This window comes from Zonotrichia albicollis, chromosome 2 (genome assembly GCF_047830755.1).
Source record: "Zonotrichia albicollis isolate bZonAlb1 chromosome 2, bZonAlb1.hap1, whole genome shotgun sequence".
NCBI lineage: Eukaryota > Metazoa > Chordata > Aves > Passeriformes > Passerellidae > Zonotrichia > Zonotrichia albicollis.
In genome coordinates this window covers 4804096-4831611 of record NC_133820.1, presented here as the reverse complement: position 1 = coordinate 4831611, position 27516 = coordinate 4804096, and the positions used below count along the sequence as shown (strand labels likewise).

The following is a 27516-nucleotide window of genomic DNA, read 5'->3' as shown; positions in this document are numbered from 1 at the left end:
TGCGTTGCCCAGAGGAGGCATCTGCAGGATCAACACAATTCATGCTCTTTTTGTGCATGAAGCTGTTGGGATCTCTTCAAGCCCCAATCAGCCATCCCTTCCTCCCCTTGCAGTGACACCCATGATTCAGTGTACCACCTTCTTTCCCTGCTCTCTCAGCCCTGTACTGCATTAACACAGGTCTGGGCTGTGAGCACAGCAAGGCTTGAGTGGCTGTGTCCCAGCTCTTCCTTGCCATGCTGTGGCATCCCTACAGACACAGCTCCCATCCCCACGAGGTGGGCAGGCCCAGCATGATACAGCACCAAAGGTATCTCTGGTATGCAGTAAGTGAGTTTCATTTTCCACTTCCTTTCTGGTTTGCTTGTTTGCTTGCAAAGGGAATCTACAGCAGGATGTTTCTGCATGACTCGCAACTGGAGCCCCCAGTACAGATAAACAACACTCAGACTTTCATCTGGTTCTGTCCTGGGCCAGCCCATGAGCTTTCCTGGGGGGTCAGGGGCTGGGAACTAGAGACTTCCTTTTTGAAAAGACATCAGAGAAGACACAGTGTGGCTCAGTCCTAGCTCTTCTAAGAACAAAAATCAGCTATCTTAAAACCACAGAATTACAGAATTATTTGAGTCTAAAGGGACCTTTAAAGATCATCCACAAGCAGGAACATTTTTCACCAGACCAGGTTTCTCAAAACCCCACCCAATCTGGTCTTGGACACTTGAGGGATGGGGCATCCACAACTTCTCTGGGCAATCTGTTCCAGTGCCTCACCATCCTCATAAAGAATTTCTTCCTTTTATTTAAATCTACCTTCTTCGTTTAATTTCATTGCCCTTTGTTCCATCACTACAGGCCCTGGGAAAATGTTTCTCTCCCTCTTTATTATAAAATCCCCTTTAAGTACAGAAAGGCTGCACTAAGGTCTCCCTGGTACCTTCTCCATGATGAACAGACCTGACTCTCTTAGCCTTTCTCCACAGAAGTGTTCCAGCCTTCTGATCAACTTTTAGCCCTCTTGTGGATGCTCTCCAAGAGGTCTGTGTTTTGTGCTAGGGCTCCAGAGCTGAATGTTGTACTCCAGGTGGGGTTTCACAGGAGCAGAGTGGGACAAACCCCTCCCCTGACCTGCAGGTCACACTTCTGATGCACTTCTGATCCATATGGTTGGCATTGTGGGCTGCAGGTGCAGCTGGGTCACATCCAGTTGTTCATCCACCAATATTCTCAAATCCCTCTCCTCCAGGCTGCTCTGGATCCATTCATCCCCAGCCTGTACTGATATTGAGGACTGCCCCAACCCAAGTGTAGGATCTTGCACTTGGCCCAGTTGAATTTAGTGAGGATCACGTTGGCCCACTTCCCCTCTGGATGGCATTCCTGCCCCTACTGAATCCAGAGCACCACTCAGCCTGGTGTCCTCTGAGGAATTCCTGAGTGTGACTCAGTCTCTCTGACTGTGTCATTATTAAAGACTCTGAGCAGTACTGGTCCCAGTGCAGGATCCTGAGGGACACCACTTGTTCACAATCCCTGTTGGGATGCTGAGCCATTGACTGTATTTGGATCCCATCCAGCCACTTCTTTATCCATCAAATAGTCCTTCAATCAAATCCACCTCTCTCCAAATGAGAGGTAAGGATGTTGTGTGGGACCATGCCAAAGTCAATACAGAAGTCCAGGTAGCTGACAGGTAGCTTACTTTCCCTTAGGTTGGAGTGGTTTCAGCCTGCACTGCATTTCCCAAGGATATCAGAGGTCGTACCTGCGTTTCAGTTTGTGCCTGCTGGGATCCCCCTTGCCTGGAGGCTCTCTGCAGGCAGAGGTCCAGCCTCACTGCCTCTGGGCTCTTTCCTGCAACTGAGAAACCATCCAGCCCACAGCAGGGAAGGAGTTAAGTGCTTGACCAGCTGCTGTCTGTGAGGCACTGAATTCCTTCCCGTGCAATCCAGCAGCCAGTGTCAGGACAGCTATATTTAGAAAGCTGATAAAGGTTTGGTGCCAACAGTTGTCCTGCCCCTCGATGAAGAAGCAGTAGAGAGAGTGAGAGAGGGGCAGCTGGTTGCTTTCCCCCCAGTAGCTCTCCTGGCTGTCTTCAGTGGCCTCCTGCGCTGTGCTGCCAGCAGGGACCCCCAGTGGAGCCATCAGGCACAGGGTAAGTTCCCTTTCCTTGCTCACCCTTCTCCCTGCTCGCTGCCTGTGGGTGACCACGCGGCCGCCATCCCCCGGCCTGAGCGCGGCTGCCGCTGCCCCTTGTGGCACTGAGGCACTGAGGCACGGGTCCCTCTGCCTGGGCCAGGACAAGTGCTGGCTGCTGTGTTTCCACTTTCCTAGCTGAGCTGTGGTGCCCTCGCTCTCCCACACCCAGGGTGAGAACAGCAGCCTCCACACAAAGGATTACAAGGACGAAGTCCCAAGCCTTCAAGCTCCTTTGGCCTTAAGCTTTAGGAGCGTTTCATTTTGGGGACACGAGGTCTCATGTTTCTTGCCCCTGACCCTGTTTCCAGCCCAGCTCTGGCTGTGTACAGCTCCTTCCAGCCACCTCGTGCAGTCAGGCGAGTATAGAGTTTCTGCCCTGCCACCCCTTCCTTCCTGGCCTTCCAGCACCCTTACTCACAGGCCAAGAGCGTTGGTGCTCGCTGGGCAGCAGCCAGGGAACTGCATGAGGCCCTGGGAATGGCAGGTGCCCTGGAAAAGGAGCCAGTGCAGCCCTTGTGGAAAGGGCTCCTCACAGGAGCAGTGTGGGAGCCCTTCTGCTGTACCCCTGCCACTTGTGCCCCAGAGCCAGGGACTGGCCTCCTGCAGCCCTGTGTAATGGCTGTCCCTGCTCCCTGCAGTGGGTCCGCAGCAGCCGCCATGGCCAGCGGCAGAGATTCAGACAGCGAGGAGCCGCCGGTGCCCCAGGAGGAGGAGCAGGAGGAGGAGGCGGGCCCGGACGTGAAGGCCGTGCAGGCCCATTACCTGCGCAGCCCCTCGCCCAGCCGGTGAGTCCCCAGGCACCAGCACGGCTCCTGGCAGCACGTGGGAGTGCCGCCCTTCCCTGCTTCCCTTCCTGTCTCCTCCACCCTGGCACCTGGGCCAAGCTGAGCCCGGGGATTCCCTGCCCTCCCCGAGGTGGGGTCAGTGTGCCACTCACACAGAGCCTGCAGACAGGACTCCTGCACTAATTAATCCACCCTGCTGGGAGAGTGCAGCAGGGATAAACTGCAGGAAGGATTACTGTGGGCTGCTGGTGTCCCTCTTCCCTGTCTCACCCTCTCATACCCCTATGCTGAAACTTCTGATCCAATTTCAACTCTTCACAAATTCAGCTTCATCTTTATGTCCATTATAAGGACTTGTGGATTTATTGAATGTTGATATTAGGCTTTGCCAGCCCTAGAAAGACCAAAGATCTTGGGATTTGGGTTTGATTCAGAACCAGCTTTAGCTACAGGCTTCAGGCACTGAACAGGAGGCTGTCACAGCACAAGCAGAAATTGAGTTACCTCAAGCAAAACAAGCATGATTAGATGTGTTTTCTCCTAACACAAGGAAAAATACACCCCTCTGTTCTCTTTTCCTAAAGCAAAATGCTCTGCAGGGCTTTCTGTAACCTTTGAGATGCTTTAGCTGAAAGCAGGGTGTAGGGATAGAGTTTAAAAAGAACCTTCCCCAGTGTCCCTCGACAAGTAGGAGGTTATGAAATGTTTCCTGCTAACTGTGGGACGCTGCAGAAAAATTGAGTACTTATTTCATTTAACCACATGAAATCAAAATTGTTTAGGAAGATCACTGAGTTCACATAAAGTAAAATTATGTATTGTAAAATTATGTATTCAGCTCTCTCCTACTGCTCATCAGTCACTCAAAATGAACGGAAACATCTCTCCAGATTATTCCCTTCCTTTTCCTTTTTCCTTTTCCTTTTTCCTTTTTCCTTTTTCCTTTTTCCTTTTTCCTTTTTCTCCCTTTTTTTCTTGCTGTTAGTGGCAAAACACAGTGATGAAAATGGCAAGACCATTCCCAGCCAGAAGGGGGTCCTTGAAAGACCCAGGCTTGGGCAGATTCTGTGTTTCACAGAGGCTCAGGGCAGCTACAGGTAAAACATGTTGAGCCTGTGGTGGCAGATTATTGCCAACTGCTACCTTTTTATTGAGCTTGGGGGCAGCCTTTACAGCAGAAGGAATGGAAGGCAGGGCAAAGCTGCAAATTTGTGTCAGCTCCTGTAAATGAGACTGAGACTCCCCTTGCTCATCTCGTAAACTGCTTTGAAGAACTAGAAAAGGATTACTTGCAGTCACGGTTGACAAGTGCTGGAACTCAGCTAAATGACCTGGATGAGCCTGTTAAGTGGTTTCCCATGGCTGTGCCCTCTGTTTTGATTCTGGAGCCTGAAAGCAGTTCAGCTCTCCAGACACTGCTGCACCCTGACTGCATATTAATCACCCTCCCTCTCCTGCTTTAATCAAACAAAAACAAACAGTCTGCAAGCCTTGCATTGCCAGAGAGCTTCTGTGATGGCAGCACACTTGTCCTGGTGATTTGTACCATCTGTTTGGAAGGCAGTGTAGAGGGTGTAGATCAGGGAAAAAGCTCTGTAAAATATTTTGTTAAGATGTTCTAACTGAGAGACTGAATCTTCTTGGACTTCCAGAGGGAAATATATTTGTTTTTAAGGTTGTGGCCTTTTTTGCTTAACAAAAACTTATTACACTGTGTCAAATAACACTTCAGATGTGTTTGTGGGTGTCATAGTGGTTTCTGACCCACAGTTACACAACACTGAGTGAGTGGAGAGACTGATCACAGATTCATGCTCTGAAGTGCCCAAGGTACAAAGTACTGGGGGAGAGATTCATGGGCTTCAATCTCAGTGCTTGCACTGCAGCTTGTGGTAGCTCAAAGGATGCTTGCAGGCAATTAACTGGCAGAAAGAAAACCCAACAGTTTTCTAGCACAATCTGTTTTGAATTACTCAATAAATTCTAGTTAGAGCCATGTTTATGTCTGTCTGTCTAAGTGGGAGTTACTTGTGAGACTATTTCTTGTGATCCATCCCCTCCCAGTCTCAAACCAGACACTGATGTTCTCTGCCCATAAACTCCTCCACCAGGCAATCTGATCACACTGCCAGCCCCCTGCAGCTTCTCCTCATAGGACCTGTCTGCATCCTGCAAATACTGGATGCCAAGGCATCTTTGAAACCTGTAGTGCCATGCTAGAGATTAGGGTGGGAATGAGATGTGGGAGAAGAGCTGGGACTTCCCTTCTACAATCAAAGAATCCCCCCTGCTCCAGTTCCCTGCTGTTCCCCTCTGGAATGGGTGAAGAGGGCTGAAGTGCTGGGGATGGGATCCCAGTGGATCCCAGCATTTGCCTCACAGGCAGTGTGGTTGGTTGGCAGGTATTCAGTGATATCAGACACTGACACAGAGAGCATCTTCATGGAGCCAATCCATCTGTCATCTGCTGTGGCTGCCAAACAAATCATCAGTGAAGGTAAGAGACTGTGCAAGTTACAGAGACCTGAAGTTGCACTTGCTTTGCCTTTCTCATCTACAGATCCTAAATGATAAAAAAGCCCTTATGAGAAAACTCCATCTGAAGTAGAGAAAGAAAGAAAACTTACAGAAAGGTTTGGTGACCTCCTTTGAAGCTGTGCAATGAATCTGTGGCAGAATTGTGTACTGCAGGGGTAAAAGTTTGAGTGCTGGTTGCTTGCTGCAACAAGCTAAATCAGACTAGAATGGAATAGAATAAAACAAAATGGAGTATTTCAGTTTAAAGGACATATGTGATCATCTAAGTCCAACTATCAGGGCTGACCAAAAGTTAAATCATATTATTAAAGCACTGTCCAACATCTGTTAAACACTGTCAAAGATGGGGCATTAACCACCTCCCTAGGAAGCCTGTTCCAGTGTTTGACCACCCTCTCAGAGAAAAAGTGGTTCTCTATGTCCAGTCTGAATCTCCTCAGCTCAGCTTTGAACCATTCCCACATGTTTGATCACTGGATACAAGGGAGAAGAGCCCAGCAGCTCCCTCTCCACTTCCCCTCTCTGGGCCTGGAATAAGGGTGCCCTGAGGCAGCTCCTAGGAACACGTACCTGCCCACACTGCAGACAGAGCAGGGTGGTATTTCTGGAGAAAAGCCACAAGGTTTGTCCAGGCACAAATAATGATAGCTCATCCATTTGCATTGTTTTTGTGTGCTTTTGGTTACAATGTCAGTTTATTCCAGAGCTGAAGACAAAGGATGTCAGGGTGGACTCGGTGTGTCCCAGGATGCTGGAGTCTGCCCAGCAGCTGATGGTGGAAGACCTGTACAACCGAGTTAAGGAGAAGATTGATGACACCAGCTTGTTTAACACGCCGTGTGTGATGGACTTGCAGAGGGCACTCATGAAGGACAGGCTGGAGACCCCCAGGGATGCTGTGGATGAAGTCTGGCCTAATGTCTTCATAGCAGAAAAGTGAGTGTCGGCTTCTGTCATCAGGCTGCACGAGATTCCCAGTAAAGGGTCAGATGGAACCATTGAAGGCATAACATGTATTACATGCATCTAATACCTTTCATCCCTAGAGAGCCCTAAAGTGTTTTTCAGACTGTGCTCACAGAAATCTCTATGCACTGGAAAGTAAATACTTCTGGAATAGAATCAGTAGCTTTCCTATTCTGTTTAGATGCTTCAACAGTTTAAGAGAGGAAAAGACAAATAAGCCCAAATTCCACTGTTCTGACTGGAATTTGGCCCTAAAATTGGAACTAAAGTCTTTGGTATGTAGAAGGGAGTTTAAAAGGTAATGCCAAAGCAAATGTCAAGTAAACATTATTAGGTATCCTGTACCGTGTTCAGCTATATGTGTAAGTGAGCAGACAGAAGGGGATATAGAGTAAAGCATCGATTATGGAGTGGTAAAAATTGTAAATTTAAATAAATTTAAAATAAATAAGTACATGGTCTGATCCTAGGATGGCAGTATGAGTTTCAGACCAAGCTGGAGTGGAAACAGAGCATGTGGCTCTACAGGCAAATGCAGTCTTCTTGTTTTCTTCTCAGAGTGAGTATTGGAAAGGGATATCTGTAGAACTCTCAAAGGACATTAAGATCTGAGTGGCGCCTCATGCTGAATGAGTTACAAGGACTGGGAGTTATGTACACTTTGTAGCATGCAGCTCTTTTCCCACCTAAAATAGGGGCACTGATATCTAACATGTTTTTCCCTTTTCTGCAGAAGCGTTGCAGTGAACAAAAGCCGTTTGAAGAGACTGGGGATCACCCATGTCCTGAATGCAGCTCATGGCACAGGTGTCTACACAGGAGCAAGTTTCTACAATGGTCTCAATATCCAGTACCTGGGCATTGAAGTGGATGATTTTCCAGATGCAGATATCTCCAAACACTTCCGCCCAGCTGCAGAGTTCCTTGACGAAGCCCTGCTGACTTACAGAGGTACGAGGAGATTGAAGTGGTTCCAGGTTCCTTGGGAATTAACAGGGAGCAACCTTACTCTGACAAACAGCTGATATGCCACACTTGTAATGGGGTAGAAGAGCCTTTGCCCTCTGCATGACAGTGAGCACCTCCTGCCTGTTTCTGCCCAGTCTCATTCAAACCAGGAGGGAGCAAGCTAGAAAGGGGAAGCAGCCCAGCAGCCCCATGGCTTCAGGTTCAAAGTTGGCTGCAAGTCAGCTCCTGCAGCTGATTTGAAAGAACCTGACTATAGCAAAGAGTAGAATTCCTGCTCTAATAAATTTTTTTAAAATATTGATAGTCTATAATACTATATAAATAGAGAGATAGGTATATTCCTGTACCCTGCACTTTCCAGTTTTGCCATGATGCCATAAACCAGGCTGATTTACCAGAACAACCCAAGTGGGTGAGTTGAACCTCTGGGTGTCTACACCCAGGCTGCTGTCAGATTTGCTGGACTTCAATTCCATGGCAACTGTTACTCTGTGGACCTCCAGTGCACACTGGTCATTTTGTTGCAAATTCAGTGGACAGTTAGAAATATCTTTCTGCAGTTCAGTATTGAAAGAAGCACCGGGGTCTGTGATATCACTGATATTCCTCATATAAATTGTCAATTAATCTCATTTCTGTGGAGAGGCAACAGAAAGCAGTAGTGACGGTAAGAAAAGTGTAGAGTTTTGTTAGTATGCAAGGAATGTTGAGCCAGTTTTAATAGCTGAAAAACACAAGGAGGATGCACCAAGGCAGATGAACCTTGGAAGAAATGAAAGGAAGGAGATCTCCCCCTCTTGGTGAGCTGTTAGATTGGTTTAGCTGGCTGGTAAAACACTTCGAAGGCAACCAGACTTTTGATGCTAAAGTATTAAAGAGATTTCAGGATGGTAGGAAGAGGTTCATTAGGTAAACCTCTTGTGGTAACATATCAGCAGTTAGAAAGATGATGCTTAAATTGGCTTCATTAAGTTTCAGTGCAAACAGATTGATTGAACTGGAGTTTATCACACATTTAGAAGCAGTAATTTCAGTTGTTTGCAAGCTTGCAAAGCCTCATTTACACTCTCTCCGTATTTACAAGCTTATCTTTAGCTGTAATTTGCCATACAAGTAGCTTAAACCCCAAACAATTTGTCTGTGCCAAAGTTTGGTTTTCTGCAAGACGTAGTAAATGCTGTAAAATAAAGCAGATCCTCGGTTTTGATTCTTGCTTATACAGTTACTGGTGCAGGACAGTGGGTCCCACTAGTTTAAAGCATCTGGATCAGTTTGTCAGAGTCAAATTCAGCTCTTTTCTGATAGTTGCTTGGTTCTGTTCTTGTAAGATATAACAGGACTTTGGCCTCCAGCCAGTCTTCAATGTAATTGTTTGAGGGTACCTTGCAAAACCAATCTAGATCCTGGCAAAAATACTATTAAATTAATATAAAATTGTTATTTAAGTCCTATAATGTCCCTTATAGAAAAAATAAGTTACTTGCTTATCCTCCCAGTACCTTCCTGGAGGCTAATGCTAATATCTCACTTTTAACATATTGAGAAAAAAGCATGGAGAGCTTAAATGTCTGACCCTGTGTCAGCCAGCAAGTCAAGATTATCTCACTTGCCTTTCTAATACCTATTATGAGCTTTTTGACTATTTGAGTAAGTGAAGTGTGTAGGTGAAAATACAAATACTATTTAAATTGTTTGGAAATGTGCTTGCCCAAAGTTTTTGAGACTAATGTGCTTTTTATTCGTATGTATCTAGATTTTTATTAAGGTAAAGCTAGTGAATATTTAGTGTGGGTTTCAGTCTCTGAAACATATAATCAGTGTAGTTTTTAACACTATGCAGAGAATGCTTTTGTGCTACATACCAGAGCATCCTGTCTGCTATTGCAAATAGCTGATGCCTTTCATGTTCACTGTCTGTAGGCAGAATCCTTGTCAGCAGTGAGATGGGGATGAGCCGCTCAGCTGTGCTGGTGGCTGCCTACCTGATGATCTACCACCACATGACTGTTCTGGAGGCTCTGATGACCCTGAGGAAGAAGCGTGCCATCTACCCCAACGACGGCTTCCTGAAGCAGCTGCGGGAGCTCAACGAGCAGCTCTTGGAGGAGAGAGAGCTGGAGCGTTCTGGAGATGAGGATGTGACTCCAAGCCAAAGTCCTCTTCCCTGTGCAGGGACTTCTTCACGGCTCTCTGGAGCTGGGGACTCAGAGAGCATCAAGGGAGCCAAAGCCCACTCCATCACAGTAGAAGAAGAGGACACCAGCAGCATTCTGGGTAGTTTTATGAGCTCTTCATCAGTGGAAAAAACTAGCTGGGTTTCCAAACACTCCACCCTGATCACTGAGGAGGAAGAGGAACAATTGTATGAGGAATGGAGGAAGAAACAAGGCCTATCTGTAAAGGAAGCAGGAGTTCACCATGAAAGAAGAACATCTCCAAAGCATCTGGATCAGGAAGAGGAACAATCTGATGAGGATGTGGAACGGAGGATTCACGATTGGCAGCGCAGAAATGAGAAATACCAGATGGCAGGTACAGCCAGGGAGGAGGATGGTGAATGCAGCATGGGAGGAAGACCTTACCCATCAGGTGAATTCAGTGATGTTGAGAGCGTGAGCAGTTTTGAGATCCGAACCCTAAAAAAGCAGCTGGAAGCCAGTAGCTTTAGCAGGATGAGGAGGAGCCGCACAGACTCTGTGTCTTCTGAGAGCACCTGGGACATGTGGAATCAGAGGCTTCTGGAGATTGAGAAAGAAGCTGCTCAGAGGTATCATTCTAGGAATAAAACCTGTGGGGAAAGACAATCCCCAGAAACGGGAAGAAAGGAGAGGGATGTGGATGAGGAGAGTGTGCTTTCAGACTCCTCCTGTAGCTCCTTCTATAATTTCTGCCAAAAGAACAAGGACAAGTTGACCCCTCTAGAAAGGTGGAAGGTCAAGAGGATCCAGTTTGGCTTTCACAAGAAGGATTTAGAACCATCATCTGCACCATCTCCAGCAGAGGATGGCTGCCAGGCAGGTCAGGAGGAAACAGAAGGGAAGAGTTTGTCAGATATTGATCTGACTGCTTACCAGGCTTGGAAAATGAAGCGGCAGAAGAAGGTGGGCAGTGAAAGCAGCAAGGAGGAATTTGTGGAATTTGCCAAAACTGAGGATTCTGCTTCAGCTAAAAAGAGGCAGAGGCGTGTAGAGCTCCTTGAACGCTCAAAGAAAATTTTAGAAGAAAGCCAGTCCATGTGCAGCTGGGAGACAGAGAGTACAATGAGTGGGAGTATTCCCCTGTCAGCTTTCTGGTCTTCAGCGCCTTCTGCAAGCGGTGCCGATGATGCAGCTTCTGCCCTGAGCATGCAGACAAATCATTCATCTTTGTCACAGGCCAGGAGTTGTACTGGAGCAACACAGATGCCAAATATACCCCTTCCCAATCTCCCAGTTGGCCCAGGTGACACAATATCCATGGCAAGCATTCAGAACTGGATCGCTAACGTGGTCAGTGAAACCATTGCTCAAAAGCAGAATGAGATCCTGATGCTGTCCCGTCCATCGTCCGCCATGGCCTCCCTGTCAGGAGACCTTGGCAGGCGAGCAGATGATGACAAAGTTTCTCTTCTCAGTGCTCAGAGTGGTTCATCCCTGGCTGCCTCTCAGCTCCACCAGCAGGACCTGCGCAGGGCTGAGTCTCAGTCTGTGCTGTCCTGCAACACCTCCGTGAGCGCAAGGACAGAAGGGACTGCTTCAAACATGAAGATGAGCCAGACAAGCAAACCACTGTATAGCCTCTTTGCTGATGATGTTGACCTAAAGAAACTCAGGAGGAAGGAGAAAGAGATGCAAATGGAAATGAGAGAAAAAATGTCAGACTATCAAATTGAAAAGGTGATCAGAGACAATAAACGCAGCACTTTATTTAAAAAAAAGGTGACCAAAGCAGAGGAAGATGAAACAGAAGATGACAGAGAGAGTACAACAAACAGCCACAGGCGTCCCTTGCAAGCAGATTTTGAAAGAACTGATGCAGTCTTTGATCTGTCCAGTCAACCTGCAGCCTCAGGTGCACCAAAGTCAGAGGTAGATACTGATATTACCAAGTGGCTCAATGGCCTGAAAGCAGAAAGAGAACCACCGTCATATTATGATCAGACTGAGAAAGCTAGAGAGAAATATAGATCATCCAGAGTTAGACAGATGGATTCTGAGACATCCAGTTACAGATTCTGCAGATCCCAAAGAAAAGAGCTAGATAGCTGTTCTTCCTACGAGTCAACAGGAGATTCACTGAGAACCATGTCAAGATTTTCCTCTGCTTCTGCAAAAGAGGACAAAAAGATGTACAAGTTCACAAGGTCCAGGGTCAGTGAGACAAGTTCCAGAGGAAGCAGCCCAGATCTGCATGTTTTCAGCCAGTCACCTGAACCACCCTTTGACTCTGAATCCCCTGAGCCATCTACACAAAGCCGAGTGAGAGCTCATCACGTGGAGGCATGTGAAGAGGAGGCCAGGTCAGACGTGTCAGAGTGTGGAGCAAAGAGAAAGTTCACCCAAAGCTTTTCAAAGTCTGAAGAGGATGGAAAGAAGGAGGCAAAAGTGGAGCAAAGTGAAGAAAGGTTTGCATCTAGGCAGGTCTCTCAGTACAGGCGAAGCACACGTAAAGAAGAGGAAGAAGAGATGGATGATGATGCCATTATTGCTGCTTGGAGAAGCCGACTAGAAGAAACTACAGCAAAGCTCCAGCGGAGAAGGGAAGAGTGACCAAGATCAGACTCCAGGAACACAAGCAGAGCCACAGAGTCCCTGAATCACTCACTCATCATTATATTTTGATAACCCTTTGTGGTTTGTAGGGCATTTCCTGCAGATAGTTCTCTTCTTAATCAAAAGCGATGAAGGGAAGAGGTCAAGTTCTGCAAGTGTTTGTGGTTTGTCAGAAAGAAGATGCTGGTATTAAATGATCAATGTAGGTAGGAACACAATGTTAGAAGCCATTAGGAGCCAGACGATGTTTCAGCAGCAAAAGCAGGTAATGCTGACACCTCAAGTCAAAAGACCAATCATATCCCATTTTGGTTATTTCAATTTCCTAGTGTCGTTAAAGACTGGACGTGTTTTTTCTAGGATCTTTTTGATCATAAATGGAAGAAGCCAACAGCCTTTTCTAGGAACTTAAAAAATGTTTTTCTCTTAATCAGTTTTACTTTTTACGACTGAGAAGATATTACCAGATAGGCTCCATTTTCTGCACCAGCCTTACGAATGTCTAGAGAAGTAAGACAGTTCAGGTTTATATGTGTTCTGTTTTACTTTACTAAGTAGCAGAAGCAAAGTGGAATACTTGAAAAAAGAAGATGCCTCCTGTTTAGAAGTTAAGTGCAGTAATGAATGTATTCATTGTTTCCCATTAGATAAAGTCATCTCTGCTCCAGTATGGTTGGTTCCTCCTAATAACTTCAGGTCAACAAAGGAAAAACACAGTAATATAAGCAGCCATCCGAAAATCTTTGTTTAATGTAGTTAAAGAGATAGAGTTAGGATTAGTGTTAGTGTAGGCTGGGTTTCTGAGTATTGACTTCACTTTGGTTTTTATGCAGCTCAGCTAAATTGGTGCTTTTGTGTTTATAGTCAGATTAATTTTCAACATAATTGCCTTGAAAGAAAAGAGCAATACACAAACTGACCTCATAATAAAATTGTTTAATCAGACCATAGGTGTAAGGTATCGTGCAGCTAAGGAGAAACTGTGTGTCTGTGAAGGGGGCACCTGGAAGCTTGTTTTTAGGAGGCGCTGGTAGGTTCAAATGGCATCTTCCAGTTAAAGTGTTCTTGTATCCTGAGCTACCCAGGAAGAAGCCCAGCCTCCATGGTAACTGAGTACTCCAGAATAAGAGCCTCGGGTCTTTCCATGCCCTTCAGAGCCTTGTGAGCCTGTGTGACACAGCCCACCAGCTTGCCACAGCATCACTTGTGTGTCTTTCCACACCACAGCACCCAACCCTCACCAGTCAACATCCTCCACCTCTCTCTTGTAAGCACATAGGCCGGTTTCCACTGACTTTGGCTCAGGAATTGTCAGTTCTCTCTTCTGTACAGACTGTATTTTGAACCAACAAAGCCCTCTGGCAGAGCTGAATCTAAAACAACAATGGAGGGATGATGCAGTAGCGCTCTCTCACAGGAAGTTTGTCTTTTCCTTGTAATCTCTTCTCCCTCCCACTGTGATGCTTAGAGCTCACCATTACCATTATGCTAGTACCTCTCCCTTTTTTAATTGTGTAATACAGACAGCAAGCTCCACAGGGCAAGGGCCTGCTCTTTGTCCCTGTCTGTATGGCGCTACGCACATCAGCAATGCTATCTAAATAATGGTTACTGATAACAAAATGCAGCTGGCAATTTTCCTAAACTTAGAATCATTTCTCTCAACTATAACTCACTGATCAGACATTATCCCTGCTTCTCTGAAGATAAAGATGATTCTTTCTGACAGCCAGGACTGGGGTAAATGATAGCTACTTATTGTCAGGTGAATGGAGTCTCACAATCAGGTGATTAACCAGTAACAAAGGTAGAAAAAATATGAGAAATCACTTACTTGTGTGGGTTGTTTTGGGGTTTTGTGGTTTTTTTGGTTTTTTTTTTTTGTAAACTCAGATTGCATTTCTGAAATACATAAGGAACATGGTTGTGCTAATGTTTCAGGCATGCAGAGATGCTCTATGGTTTATAATGCTCTTCTACTATAAAATAATATATTATACAATGCATCCCTTGTTTCTGTATATTTCTGTGAGTTGTTATTTTTAAAGTAGTGAAATTCCAGGCCTTGAGCCACATTCTGAGAATTTATATTGAATTTCAGCAGTGTGTGTTAGGATAGGCATTTTGCTCTTTCCTCCATCCCTGGTAAAGTTGCTCCGCAGAAAACAGCTCTGCATAGACATATTTGGAGCTTGCTTTAATTTCATCCTAGAAAAGGTCTTAAGTTTTGATGGATCAAAGTGGAAGTGTGCAATACCTTCTGGCACTGAATTTACTTTTTTATCAAAGCATGATTCCCTCTGAAAAATCCCTCCTGCTTCCTGTGCCTGGATGTTCCCAGCAGACAAGCCTGTCCTCTGCAGTACTGCAGGGGGCATCTCGCGCTGTAAAAGACGAGCAGGAGACGATGTAGTAATTGGTTTCATTTTGCACTGTACAGCACAGCCTTTGTTTGGGCAGCATTTTGATTTAAACACTAATCTAGGTCTGCTGCACAAATAAATTATTCAAGACCAAGGGGCAGAATATGGTTCTGTAACAAGTCTGAGCCAGACCATCCTGATAGCGAGTTTTGACCCTTGTGAGAAAGGGTTAAGTGGGTTCTGCTGACTCATTGAGGTAGGTGGCTTATTAGTTCACTTGTGTAAAAGGGAGATAAAAATGGTTTGCTGGGGAGAGGCCATCTAAGATGCTGGCTGAGCAGCCATGAGGGAGAAGCCTTAGAAATAGCTGAACTTTATTTTCTTATTGCTTATATCCTTGTTAATAAAGCCAAACCCCCAAAGCAATAAGGGGGTGGGGATCATTTTGGACTCCATGCAGTATATGGCCAGTGCTTGAAAGCAAGATGGGAAAGGCTCCAGCTCACAGGTATAAATTACATGAAACAGTGACATAAAGACCTTGCATGGTGAAAATATTAAAGCATTCAGTCATAAGACCAATAACCAGGAGAGACAGAAATGGAGGGGTTGAAGGCAGGCTAGAAAGTCAGGTTTTAAGATGAGAATTTAGAAGGAGATAAGGAATTGCTGAAAGGGGAGAGGTCTGCACAGATTGTTTCAGGTGACCAGAGCTGCAGAGTGAATGGTTTTTCAGCAATGACACCAGTCTGACAGTAGATTAAAAGAGTAAATAAGTACCCAAATTTATCTAGGAAGGATTTTTCAGCAAAGATGTGCTGGGACTGATATTTTTTCCCTCTCAGTTTGCTGCCGTAGGGAGGAGGGGTTTTTGGCATTGTGTAGTGGAAGGTGAAAGTGAAAGGAGCATCCATAGGGTCAGTTAAGAATATAAACACAAAAACATAAGAAAGGCTCTATGGGGTCAGACCAAAGGTCCATCTGGCTCAATATCCTGTCTCTGATAGAGAACAACAGCGAATACCTAGGGAAGAATATATACAGTGATAAAAGTGCTATTTCCCCAGCATGATCTTCCTGCTTCTAATCATTTGCAACTCAAGGCCTTCCTAAGCCAGGTGTGATATTTTTGTATTTAATAGCCCTTAATAGGTTTTCCTTCTATGTAAGTGCCTAGTAATTTCTGAGTTATAACCACTATAGCCTCGTACCCACTAGCCTCTGTGACCTCTTGTAGCAAGAAGTCCCACAAGTTACTGCACACAAAATGCTAAGCCATCTTCTTTCTGCCTATTCTGATCCCTCTGCCCACTGGCCTTCAGTGCCAGTCTAGTGTCTGTTTAGTATCTACATGTCCCATGAGATTTTACCCCCCGTTCAGTCATTCTGTCCCGTCCTTAATTCTCTGATTTTTCACCTGAATTATTTATTCCTCATATAGGGGGCTGCCCCATGTCTCTTCATTATCCTGGCTGTTCTCTGAACCCTTTCTAGTTCTGCTTTGTCATGTTTGAGATGAGGGACCAAATCCTCACACAGTATCCAGGGTACAGGTGCAGCAGGAATTTATCCTATGGCATATTGACCTTTTTTTTCTCTTTTCTGTTCCTTCTCTATTGACTGCTAACAGTCTGTGTGTTCCTTTGGCTGTTGTTGAGCACCAGAGTGATGTTTTCATAGAACCATTTATTTTATACACCAGATCTTGTTGGATGGCAATGGTCAGCTGTGAGATCATCATTTTATGTGTTAAGTTTTCTTATATGTAATGTTTTACATTTATTAGCCTTGAACTTCATCTGCCATCTTAGTTCTCAATCTCTGTCACATTGTCCTTCTGCATTTTTCCACAGCCATCCTCCCATTTCTACTGCTCTGTTTCCTTAATGTCCTTTGAACAAGGTAGAAACTCAGAGGATGTGGGAAGCAAAGAAGTTAAGGAGGGATAGATGAGAGAGAAACCCATTTGATGTTGATCTGCTTGAAGTTAGAAATAAGAAAGTGATGAAAGTCAGAGAGCTAGGAGATAAATGTTCAAAAAAAAAATCTGAAGACAATAGACAAATTGAGAAGGGAACCTGTAGTGGTCAGAGACAGGAAGATACAAATGTAAACCAAAGAGGCCAATGCAAAATATTAATTTGTTTAGATTTATCAATGTCTGGGAAAAGGCTAGGAGGCAACATCTCTGGGAAGAAAGGAGAAATAAAGAAGTTACAAGTCTGTGAGAAATGTGAAGGGACTGGGAGAAATGGAAAGAGTGAGAGACATTAGTGGGACACCAGTGATAAAATGACATTGGTGCTGGATTGGGAATTCAGTGTAGTACAAGCAAGTTTGAAAGAAGTGTGAATGTGCCAGAAATATGTTATTCCTACTGTAAGAGCTGCATTTTGAATTGTAATACTGATAGCTGTGGGGCCATGGCCCATTTCCCCCATCCAGGAATTTCAGGACAATGTGATTTATTGCATGCAGCACTAGCTTAGACTGGATAATTTTAAAAGGAGTTTAGCACCATTTCCTTCCTTTACAGCTCCTTGAGAAATGCTTACACATTAAGCTGTGGTGTAGAGCTAGGTGAATTATGAGACAAAAAGTTTTATTTGGGGAGGTTATGTTGCATTGCCTGCCTTTCCTTAAAGGGTGTAGCTGGAATCCATTCAATATAGACATTATAATGTGAAAACACAATATCCATGAGCTTCCTAAATTTATAGACAATCCAACAAAGGTACTGAAAGCATGTGATTAATATAGTCTAGGGCTTGGAAACAGACACTGCATACTCATGTAATACTGCAAAATCTCTTTGAGAGCTACCTGCCTATTCTCTGGAATTTCACTTGTCATGTAGAAAAATGAAAGTGGGTCTGATCTCTGGCTGCTCTTCTAATTGTGAAGAAAACTTCCAGAATGGGAAGTATGTGTAACAAATAAACTGTTCTCTAGAGAGGTGAGAGCATAGGTCTAAATGGTGTGTGAATTGCCCCAGTCATTTCAGCAAGGTTCTAACTTATTTGCCCAGAAGTAATAATTTAAATGCCAATAATATTTGTCACCTTGTAGTTCATGTAATAAATTGAAAAAGGTTCAAAATGCATGTATTTAGCTTGTGTATTGCCAATACCAGCATAATCTGCTTGAATGAGCACCCTGTCATTGTGGTTGGTTTTGTTGTTTTCTGGTTTGTTTGGGTTTTTTTTTTACTTAGGCCGCCTTTTGTTCTTTGGTACATTTCAACATATTCAGGAGCAGGTTTCATGTTGTTTCTAGCTATCCTCCTGTTACAACCACTCAGTAGCTTCTGAGCTTGGTGTTTTCATGTGACTGCTGTACCTCTGCCACAGGGTGCACACACACCCAGAAACACACACAGATATAAAGAGAAAACATTATTTGTGACTTATAAAAGAATTCTTCCCAGGACTATCCAAGTGCAGTGATGTGAAAACTGTCTTAGAGAGCTGGAGAAGGGACATCCTGTTTGTGCTTTGAACCTTCCCCTCTGGATTGCATTTCATTTTTATTTGCATGTATCTTTAAAACAGACAATTTTAGTCCTTGCGCAACAGCATAACTGCTTCCACATCTGATTCATATCTGCAGGTAGACTGGTTTACTTTTAGTTAAGATCTGTGTGCCCAGGAAGACAGAAATGTGGGTAATAGAAAACTAGCTTCATTGTTAACTGTGAAGAGAACACTGTCTCTACATAATCAATCAATCAATCAATCAATCACTTATTTCTTTCCAGTGCACCCTTCATGCCAACATGCCTGAATGCTTTATGGTCATTAAATTAAATCAAAGAACACACCACAGAATGGACAAGGCCAGATCAATAAATCTTAAAACCTGATTCAAACTTACCAAGGACTCTGCACAAGTAACCATGACAGGAAGGATGACTCCAGTCAGGAGGGCAGGTGTGTGGGCATAAAACTGAAACAAGACTTAGGTGATACTAATTAGAGGACAGAAACATTTAAAGGAACTGTAATTTTTATAGGATCACCCAGCTGCCAGCACCATCAACCTGCAGCTTAATGTCTGTATTTTCAGGTTTATGAGTGATATAAGAAAATAGCAATGGCGGCAAGAACTTTTTATAACTTTGCAGCTGTATGCTTCAGGGCACCTCTTGCCTAATTTTAAAGATGTGCCTATTTGTGATCTCTCCATTTGATTATTGCAGGGCACCATATGAAAGAAAGATGCAGTAAACACCAGCTGGCAGTAACCACAGTATGGCTGCTCTGTCTTCATGGACCATCCCAGCAATTTGATCTTTGCAATGACTCCATGCTGAACTCAGATCCAGTCAGAAGTCATCCATTAGTTGGGCAGAACATTTCTCCCTCCTTGCTTCAGAGGAGAGCTTTATGAAACTGCAATACCTTTTATGAAGCTGCCAATTAATGGGGAGCTTTGTACATTTTGCTCATAGAAATATCCCAGTAGCTGTCACAACCTATGGAGGTTCATTCCCAAAGCACTTAAAATGACCACAGGCCTAACTACATTCAAAACTAAAAGCAAACCCCAGTTCTTCAACTTAAACTTCCCTCCCTCAATAATGTCGAGGCATGTGCTCCTCAGTCTGTGAACTGGATCAAAAATATTGCCTAGAGGCAAAGGGTCAGAGGAGATTCCACTTATGAAAAACAGGAGGCCCTCAAAAGGGTGCAACCTCAGTTGCTGAACAGACACCACAAATAGGATGGATAAAAGCCCACATGAGACTGGTATGTGAGCAAGCAGAAGCTGACAGTTGCCCCTCAGGAATAGAGTATAAAGCTTTCAGTTCTGCAGGAGATGTGATCTGAAAGTCTGCTTCCTGGAAGCAATCGCACCTGAACTGTTGCATGGTGCTGCAGTTGCATAATTTAATAGTTGTCATGTTTCATTCCAAGGTGAGTGTTCTTGGTGGTAGTGTACATAAAAAATTTGTATGTCATTAGGGATAAAAGGGTCTATGCCAGACAAGGTCAGATATTATCCTCACGAGTGGCAGAAGAGGTCCATATTAAAACAAAGAAGGTGTTTGATTTCCTTTTGAACGTGGGCAGATGATTCAGACCCACATGCCCTTCATATGCTCTGTCTCTCCCCTTCCTATCTCCTTTCTTTTGAAACAGATTTAAGTCCATCTACTTTTATATTTTCAAACAAAACCCATAAAAGGGCCATAAATATCATGACTCGCTAAAATGAAAGCTGTTTTCTTCTTCTCCCAGGAGACTCCTGCCTGAGAGAGAGACAGAAAGAGTTCACCTCTTTGAAAATTTCCTCCTCTGTCGAAGTAAAGCTGGCATCTAAAAGCAGCCTTCAAGGCTTTGTTCTTATCATCTTGACCTGGCTTTGTACTGGCTTCTCTCTGTATTGCTTGTGGAAGTGTGAAGGACGGGGCTAGGGGAAGGAGTTTTGGCTATCACTGGCAGAGCAAGGGTCATGCTTGGAAAGGGATTTCATTGTGGTTTCAGAAAACATTATAAACTCAGTGCAGTGGCAGAAAGAATGAAGAAACTCATTCCCCTCATGGATCAGACCAGCGATCCACCCTTTGTGTCTCTGATGTTGGCCACAACCAGATTCACCTCAGAAGATATAAAGAAAGTTTAAGTGGGTAATTATGGAATAACCTGCCCTGAGTAAAATTTTCTTCCCTTCTGGCCCAAAGCCCTCCTTCATCTCTCCTCCTTGGTTAGAGTTCAACTCTATGCCCTGAAGCATGACGGCTTCTCTCCCTTCCAAACCGCTTTTCATCCTGGCCTGTCTCATGTAACTGCCTGTGACAGTGATGGGATGTATAGGTCTTGTCCACTGAGAGTCTGTGACAGATCATAGCCTTATTGGCAAGAGAGGCAGAGAGGCTGAAGAGAAGGCGAGGGAGGAGAGCATAAACTCAGATGAAATATCCATCAGGAAGATGGAAAGAAGAGTGAGTGCCCGGGAAACTAATTGCTGCCTGCTGATCTGGGCTGTGGAGATAGCTTGCAAGTGAGCATTTTTGGTTTTCAGAAATTTCAGCCTGGAGCACACTAGGAAAGTCAACTCTTGCTTGAAACTACTGTTCATCAATATTTCCCCTTTTATATATCTATATGTATATATATATATATATTTTTTTTTTTTTTAAGCTGTAGAAGTATGACAGTAGTCCTGAGAAAACAATTCCATTATAATCTAAGGGAGCTTTTTCTTCCACTGAAGTTCACTACTTATTTCTGAAAAGTTATTGGCATAATTTGGGGCTCTTAGGCACTGAACATGTATGAAAATCAGGCTATTTTTCTACTGCCCGAAGATTATTTAGGATTCCAAAGTTAGATATTCCTGCCTAGGTCCTTATCCCTATCACACAGAGATGGCTGCTCATAATCCTGAGTAGAGCAAAGCCCAGCTTCTGTGGATTTGTTTGGCCATCGCATAGGGCATCAAAATTTGTGTGACATAATGCCAGATGCTCCCAGGTAAGGATTAGAATTGTCCAGCACATGAAGGCTCTTGACTTTTTAGATACTGTCAACAGTATCGCAGGTGATAGCACTGTACCACAAAAAGCATTAACAAAGTTCCAGGGATTGCTTAAATGTACTTTCTAGATGGACACTTTCCAGTTGTATTCAGGTTCAATGACAGCTTTCACTTATTTGTCCAGGAGCTCAACAATTCCTAGGGAGAGGGAAAGAAGAGCTAGCTTTTGGATCATATTCAAGTCTCAGTAATGATTATTTTCACTCCCACACTATCCACTGTTTCCCATATCCCTTTCCCTCAAAAGTGTGGCAAAGGGATCTGGAGTTTTCCGAGTGATGGGTGTTGAAATCACACCCAGTCTCCTGGATACCACACTGAGGTGTTCAAAGCATCCTGCTGGTGTTGGCTGAGCACAGAAGATTGTTCATTAAGAAAAATGACTGTATCATTCATACTGGGCACAGCTGCAGTGAGCAGCTCAGTGGCAGTGTTCAAGGCTCTGTAATCTCCTGTTAGTTGCCACTTGCCATTAGATTTTTTTACTGGCCATAAAGGAGAATTGTAGGGGAAATGAGACGTGACGATAATTCCCTGTTCTTCCAGCTCCTTTATCAATTCAGTAACAGGACAAATAGCAGCAGAAGGTAATGTGTATTGTGGAATATTAACTGCCTTACTATGGGGTAAAGGAGCAGCTGTTTGCAACAGATTAGCAGTCAGAGATGCATCTGTAGGAGATAAACTCAGGGACAGAAAGGGTGATGTCCCTATTTCCCATTTTCCCCACGACTGACCCTTCAGTACATCCATGCCCAGTATATTAAGGGCACCCAAAAGTAAGATCAGGTGGATTATCTGTCCCTTAGACAGAATCAGCTTTGCCCTGACCAGAGGGTGGTTGGTGAGTTTCCCATTATTGACTGCTTGCAAAGCAGAGGCTGCGCTTTGTAAGTGTCCTTATGTACCGTGGATATCCGGATTCCTGTGTCAGTGAGGAATGTTGTGAGGATGGATCATTAATTTGGGACCATCATCTTGGGACTGAGATCCTCAGCAGTGGGAGTAGCACCCACCTTAGTTTCCTAAAAATCCAGTCTAGGTTTAGTGCTGGTAGGTTTGGATATATCCCTGAGCTCACAGCACTTGCATGCTCTATCCCTTTGAACCATAGGGTGTCACCCCGTCTCCAAACACAGATCCCAGAGGGTTGTGAGAAGGAAATGATGAAAACTTGTGCATTGGCACAAAAGGAAAGTTGGCATCTCAGAGACAGCTCCTTCCCTAAACGTATTTTCCATAATCTTTTACACTCAGTAGTAACTGATCACATTTCTCAATTTCTGCTTTTGTCTTTCACACGGAGGCAGGCTCGCTCTTTTACATTTTCTCTAGCTGAGGATCTCCCTTGGTTTTTACCCTCTGGTAAAACCCTCTGGTATAGTGGTATATCTGCCAGCCTACACTGAAGGACATCTTGGAGAGTAATACCATTTAAGCTTCTCTTAATGGCCAGTTCTAAAGATTCCCATACTTCTCCTCTTCCATTAGACACACATCAGACATGTGCAGGCTCCCATATCCCAAAGGATGCAGTTCTGCTGGGAGGGGTTGTCAGGTTCTTGGGGCAAGGGATGCTGGTCTTCCTAATTCAGCTAAAATCACTGTTTTCACCATTGCTGCATAAAGGTCCTTTAGTTTTTCCTGGTACCTGTCCTGCCTACCTGGCTCTGCTTCAGTCCAATGCTGCTGCTTCCAGCACACATCAGGCCTTTGCATCAGCTGGGTTGGCCAAACCAGGAGCCTGAGTCACAGACAGGCCAATGTCTCAAGCAAACAAACAAAAACAAAGAAAAGAGCTTGTTTTTATTATTATTTACCAGGAAATGTAGTGATAGGAAGTGGGGTAACCATTTTAAACTGAAAAAGCGTAGATTTATATTAAATAGTGGGGTAGGTTTCTATTAAATATTGCGAAGAAATTCCTTGCTATGAGGGTGGTGAGGCCCTGGCACAGGTTGCCCAGGGAAGCTGTGGATGCCCCATATCTGGAAGTGCTCAAGGCCAGGTTGGATGGGGCTCTGAGCAACCTGATCCTAGTGGAAGATGTCCCTGCCCATGGTGGGGTGGTTGGAACTGGATGATCTTTACGGTCGCATCCAACCCAAAATATTCTGTGGTTCTTTGACTGTTTTCTTCTAATCCACTTACACAGTGCCTCTGTCTGGTATGTACAGGGTGATAAGAATATTATTTCACTGAACTCACCTTATACATGTGTCCACAGGTTGGTCTGTTGATGCTTACACATTGTAAATAATCCCTTGTTTCTGTGGCAAATCTCTCTTGTGTCAACAATTAAGTACCCTTTAAAATTCCATTTTTTGGCTATGCTTACATCAACATAGCCATTACAAATGTATTGAAAATGTAAATAACTTAGCTAATATTTTTGCTAGCCACCTTTCTCCTTGCCTCTCCTTCAGTTATGAATGCCTTGGAGAAGAGATCATTCTTGCTTAGTGCCTGAAAATGCCTGAGCTTCTAGGGGGAGCTGCAGTAAATAAAAAAAAATTATGCTGGATTCTATTTTCACTAAAAGAAAAAAAGAAAGGCATGTTATAACCCTGATTTGGTGTGATTATACTGTAAATAGGCCATAAACAGTCAAAGGGAAAATAACCCACAATATTCACACCTTTGAGACACTGTGAGGTGGTAATCGCTATTCTTCCCTGCTGTTCAAAATATTTTCCAAGTGTCCTCGAAACTGCACTGGCAGCAGAATGTGGCCCAATTCAAGGGCTTTAATGCTACTGCTAAGTAGAAATGATTTTTGTCCTCGAAATTTTCAGTGAAATAGTCTGTATTTTGCAAAAGAAAAAGCATAGCTATTCACTGCAAAAGCACTAAGAAAAAAGGCAGAGACCATCAGAAATCTTTCTGACAAGACAATTCCATGTTTTAAAAAAAAAATTGTCCAATTAAGGAAAAAGTACTAATGTTGAATTTCAAAAATAGGCATGTTCTATATGAAGATGACAGAGAATTTCAGAGTTGCTTGCTGAAGTTAATAGGGAGCATAATGCCCACTTTATACACAGGGAAACAGGAACAGAGATTTGCCTTCAGCTCATTTTTTCACTTTTCCCCAAGAACTGTTGCACTTTCCATGCCGCACAGAACTGGCATTTTAAATGGATGGTGTAGCTTACCTTTAAGACCACAGCCCTTCTTTACAAGCAGCATGGCTACCTCTGCCTGTCACAATGCCACAGAAGAGCTCTGCCAGAGAATCGGTCCAAAACCTTGCAGGGAGATGCTGTGCTTTTCCTGCCCTTTGTGGTCAGAATCTTTTTCATCTTATATCCATGCCTATACTCAACACTTTAAAATCTTTCACCTTTATGACCTGTTATTTCTCAGCATCTTTTTGGGCTGATAGGTAGCTAAGGATATAGATATTTACTGTCACTATGTTAATATCCAGAGGTCTTAACTAGCACCAGGACCCCATTGCAGCACATACAGCATGCAGCACAATTGTAGATGTTCTTGCCCTAAAAGACTTGCAAGTTAAATAAATGAAACAGACACAGGCTGGGAGAAGGAGATTGCATCTGTAAGTGTGTTTGAGACCCAGAAACTGAGCCCAGTGTTGTACATGGATACTGCAGCAGCAGAAGCCTGCAGGAAATTTCAAAAGATAGGGCTAAATTCATCTTGCTAACAAACATTCTCCATCAGCAATCACTCACCTCTCTGTGGTGCAATTAAACACTCACTGGCCTCCAGAGAACAAGCACAACTTTCTAAACTGGTGATTAAGGTCTTTGTCTGTGAGGGGCAGACATATGTTTCAGGCCTTTTTCCAGAGAGTGTGTGATGTGAAAGAGTATAGCATTTATCAGTTCAGGCTTTTCCCCTCCCAAGTCATGGCTGCTGGCTGCCACCTTGCAAAGCAGCAGTGCTGTGCCTTTTTGGCCAAAGAATTTTAACCATTTCAAAAGGTAATAGTTAATTTGGGACTCTTTAACAGAATAATCAACAGCACAGGGAAAGAGCCTGATGCTTCCTTGGACCCAGATTCAGGTTCTCTTGAGTTAAAATGCTGTATTCTGAGATGGCCTGAACACTGAGCTACTGAGTTGAAAAAGGCCCCTCTCTGCCTTTTGTCACCTGCTGCTTATGGGCTGTGTCTTGTCTCTGGATAAGGTTGGCATTAGAACTGAAGGTAACTTCAGGTCTGTGAGCACAGGCTGGGGAGAAATTCCTCATTGCAGTTTCATGTTTATCCATCATAACCCAGTGTAATTGCAGACTGTCCCTAAAATATGCCGCACTGAATTTTGCAGCGGTTCAATCATCTTTTGCATCTGGGTCACACTGATGGTACAGGTGGTTTCAAATATAAATACAGGCCATCACATGGATGGGACACTCTCCTGGCAAAACTGGGAGCTTTACCTATGTTTTTCTGTTTGAGAGGTGATTCAGAAACAATCAGATTGGTTCTGGCTCTGTGTGGCAGATTGCACTTGAGCATGCAGCAGCCTCCTAGCCAGCAGAAAGCCGGGCTAAATCACCCACTGGAAGCCCAAGCCTGCTTTAGCATTTAACACTTCCTTAGCATGTAACAGTGAAACTCAGCAAAACGTCAGCTTTTATTTTTGCCTTGTCCTAGGCTCAAAGGCTCCCAAGGCTCAAAAGATTGCAAATGCCTCTGGAGTATCAAAGCTTCAAATCCAATGTAGCCTGGCTATTATTCCCTTCAGCATGGACAGTTACAGAGATGGGATGAATGCTCCCCATCTAGATAATTTAAAACCTGTGTTTAGCATTAATTCTGTCAGTTTGGAAAGCAGGCAGCTGACAGCACAGGGCAATGCAATGCCCTGGGCTTCTGCTGGACTTGCACATGGTAAGAGACCATGGTGTGTGCTTGCTGGAATGGGAGGGGATTAGGTGAGATTAGTGAATGGGCAGAAGAGCCTGCTCTGAGGGAAAGGTCTTGCCAAGATTCATGCAGGCAATGGCATCAGAAAGGTGCTGCATGTGGGACATTACAATGGACACACTAAAAGTCTTCCTATTCCCTTATTCTACCATAAGGATTGAGTTACTGTGAAAATCATGTTCCCTGCACAAAGGGGCAGAATAAAATACTGTTTGGTTTAAACCTAATCCTGCTTGAGAATGTAAATTAAATCTGTTCTCCTTCAAATTTCTTTTGTTCTGCTGCTTTTATCTTTGTGGAAATTTTCTTTGGTGATTCCTCTGTTGTTGTCAGCCTCGCCCTTACAGGTGAAAATCGTGAACCCTTCTGAAGTTAGAAGCTCTAGGAACATATCCTAGAGGCAACATGGAGTTACAGAACCCCAGTGAGAATGCACTGGTACACAGGCTTTTCCTGCCCTCCTTTTTTTTTTTTTTTTTTATTTGGGGGAATTCAATTACTTGGGGGAATTATTTGGGGGAAACTTCTGTAGGCCAGAGAAACTATATTCATAACATCCACTATTTAAGCCTCTCACTTGGATTCTTTCCTTGCAGTGAGAACTGACACACTGTCAAAGTTGACAGCACTATGCCAGTTTATTGCACCAGAAGACCTGGCTTTTCCTTTCCTCCCATCTGCAGAGCTTGGTTGCTCCCATTATAGGCACCCTTTCTCCCTCCTGCCCCTAATAAAATCTCCATGCTTCACATGCTCCCTCAGCCTCCCTTTGATTCGTGCTCCCAGAGTCTTCCTCGCTGCTGACGTCGGGAGCCTGCACAGCTCTGTAATTTCCCGACAGCCCTTTTCAAACACTGCCTTTTAATCAGGTGCTGTGTTTTACCAGCACTTCCTCCTCTCACTGAACGCCTTTGAAGCGAGGCTGCCAACGCTGGTGGGGTTCCTTCTCCGCCGCCCTTTTTTGTTGTTTCCATACAGAATTCTAGGACAGAATTTTGTAGATTTTTAGATGCTCTGATTTTTAATTTTTTTTCTGTGTTGTGATCCTAATTTCCTGCAGGATTTCTTCTTCCTCTCCTGGGAAATTTGTCTCTATTTCTGGCATCTGTCCTTCCTAACCCTTCCCACGTTTCTTCCCTTCTAAAGACAGGGGAAAAGAATCCATTTAATATTTTTCTGTAGTAACGTCTATCTCATCTGTCAATAAATTACCCTTTGCCATCTCTGGGAGACCCCTTTGTCTCCCTTCACTGACCTTATTCTGTACCTTGCCTGTTTTTTTTTTAAGGGAGGATGCAATATCCCTGGGCTGTCATTCCATGAAGAACAGCTGTCATTCCTCCCATAGTGTATGCGAATGTGTTTGAGGAGGGAGGGGAAAGGGAGGGGGAAATAGGGGAGGATGGGGTTCTGCTGTTGGGAAATATGATGGTCCTATTCAGGGTGGCAAATGTTTTTTCATTCATGATATTCCACTGCAATTCTGTCTTTTTCTTCAGTGGTTTTAGACA

General features: G+C 44.2%; 1 protein-coding gene across 1 annotated transcript; it reads left to right on the top strand.

Moving 5' to 3' along the window:
* Window positions 1-1996: 1996 nt before the first annotated feature.
* Window positions 1997-27259, top strand: STYXL2 (serine/threonine/tyrosine interacting like 2). Its single transcript, XM_074531995.1, has 6 exons — window positions 1997-2152; window positions 2835-2981; window positions 5384-5478; window positions 6224-6455; window positions 7219-7436; window positions 9375-27259. The coding sequence occupies exons 2-6, from the start codon at window positions 2854-2856 to the stop codon at window positions 12200-12202; spliced, it is 3501 nt and encodes a 1166-aa protein (XP_074388096.1). The 5' UTR covers window positions 1997-2152; window positions 2835-2853; the 3' UTR covers window positions 12203-27259.
* Window positions 27260-27516: the final 257 nt, after the last annotated feature.

What these genes read in the sequence shown, in the direction of transcription:
- STYXL2 (XM_074531995.1), top strand. Translation starts at nt 2,854, where the DNA reads ATGGCCAGCGGCAGAGATTCAGACAGCGAGGAGCCGCCGGTGCCCCAG. An exon ending in CAAACAAATCATCAGTGAAG is followed by an intron (nt 5,479 to 6,223) that starts GTAAGAGACTGT and finishes AGTTTATTCCAG; the next exon opens with AGCTGAAGACAAAGGATGTC. An exon ending in AATGTCTTCATAGCAGAAAA is followed by an intron (nt 6,456 to 7,218) that starts GTGAGTGTCGGC and finishes CCTTTTCTGCAG; the next exon opens with AAGCGTTGCAGTGAACAAAA.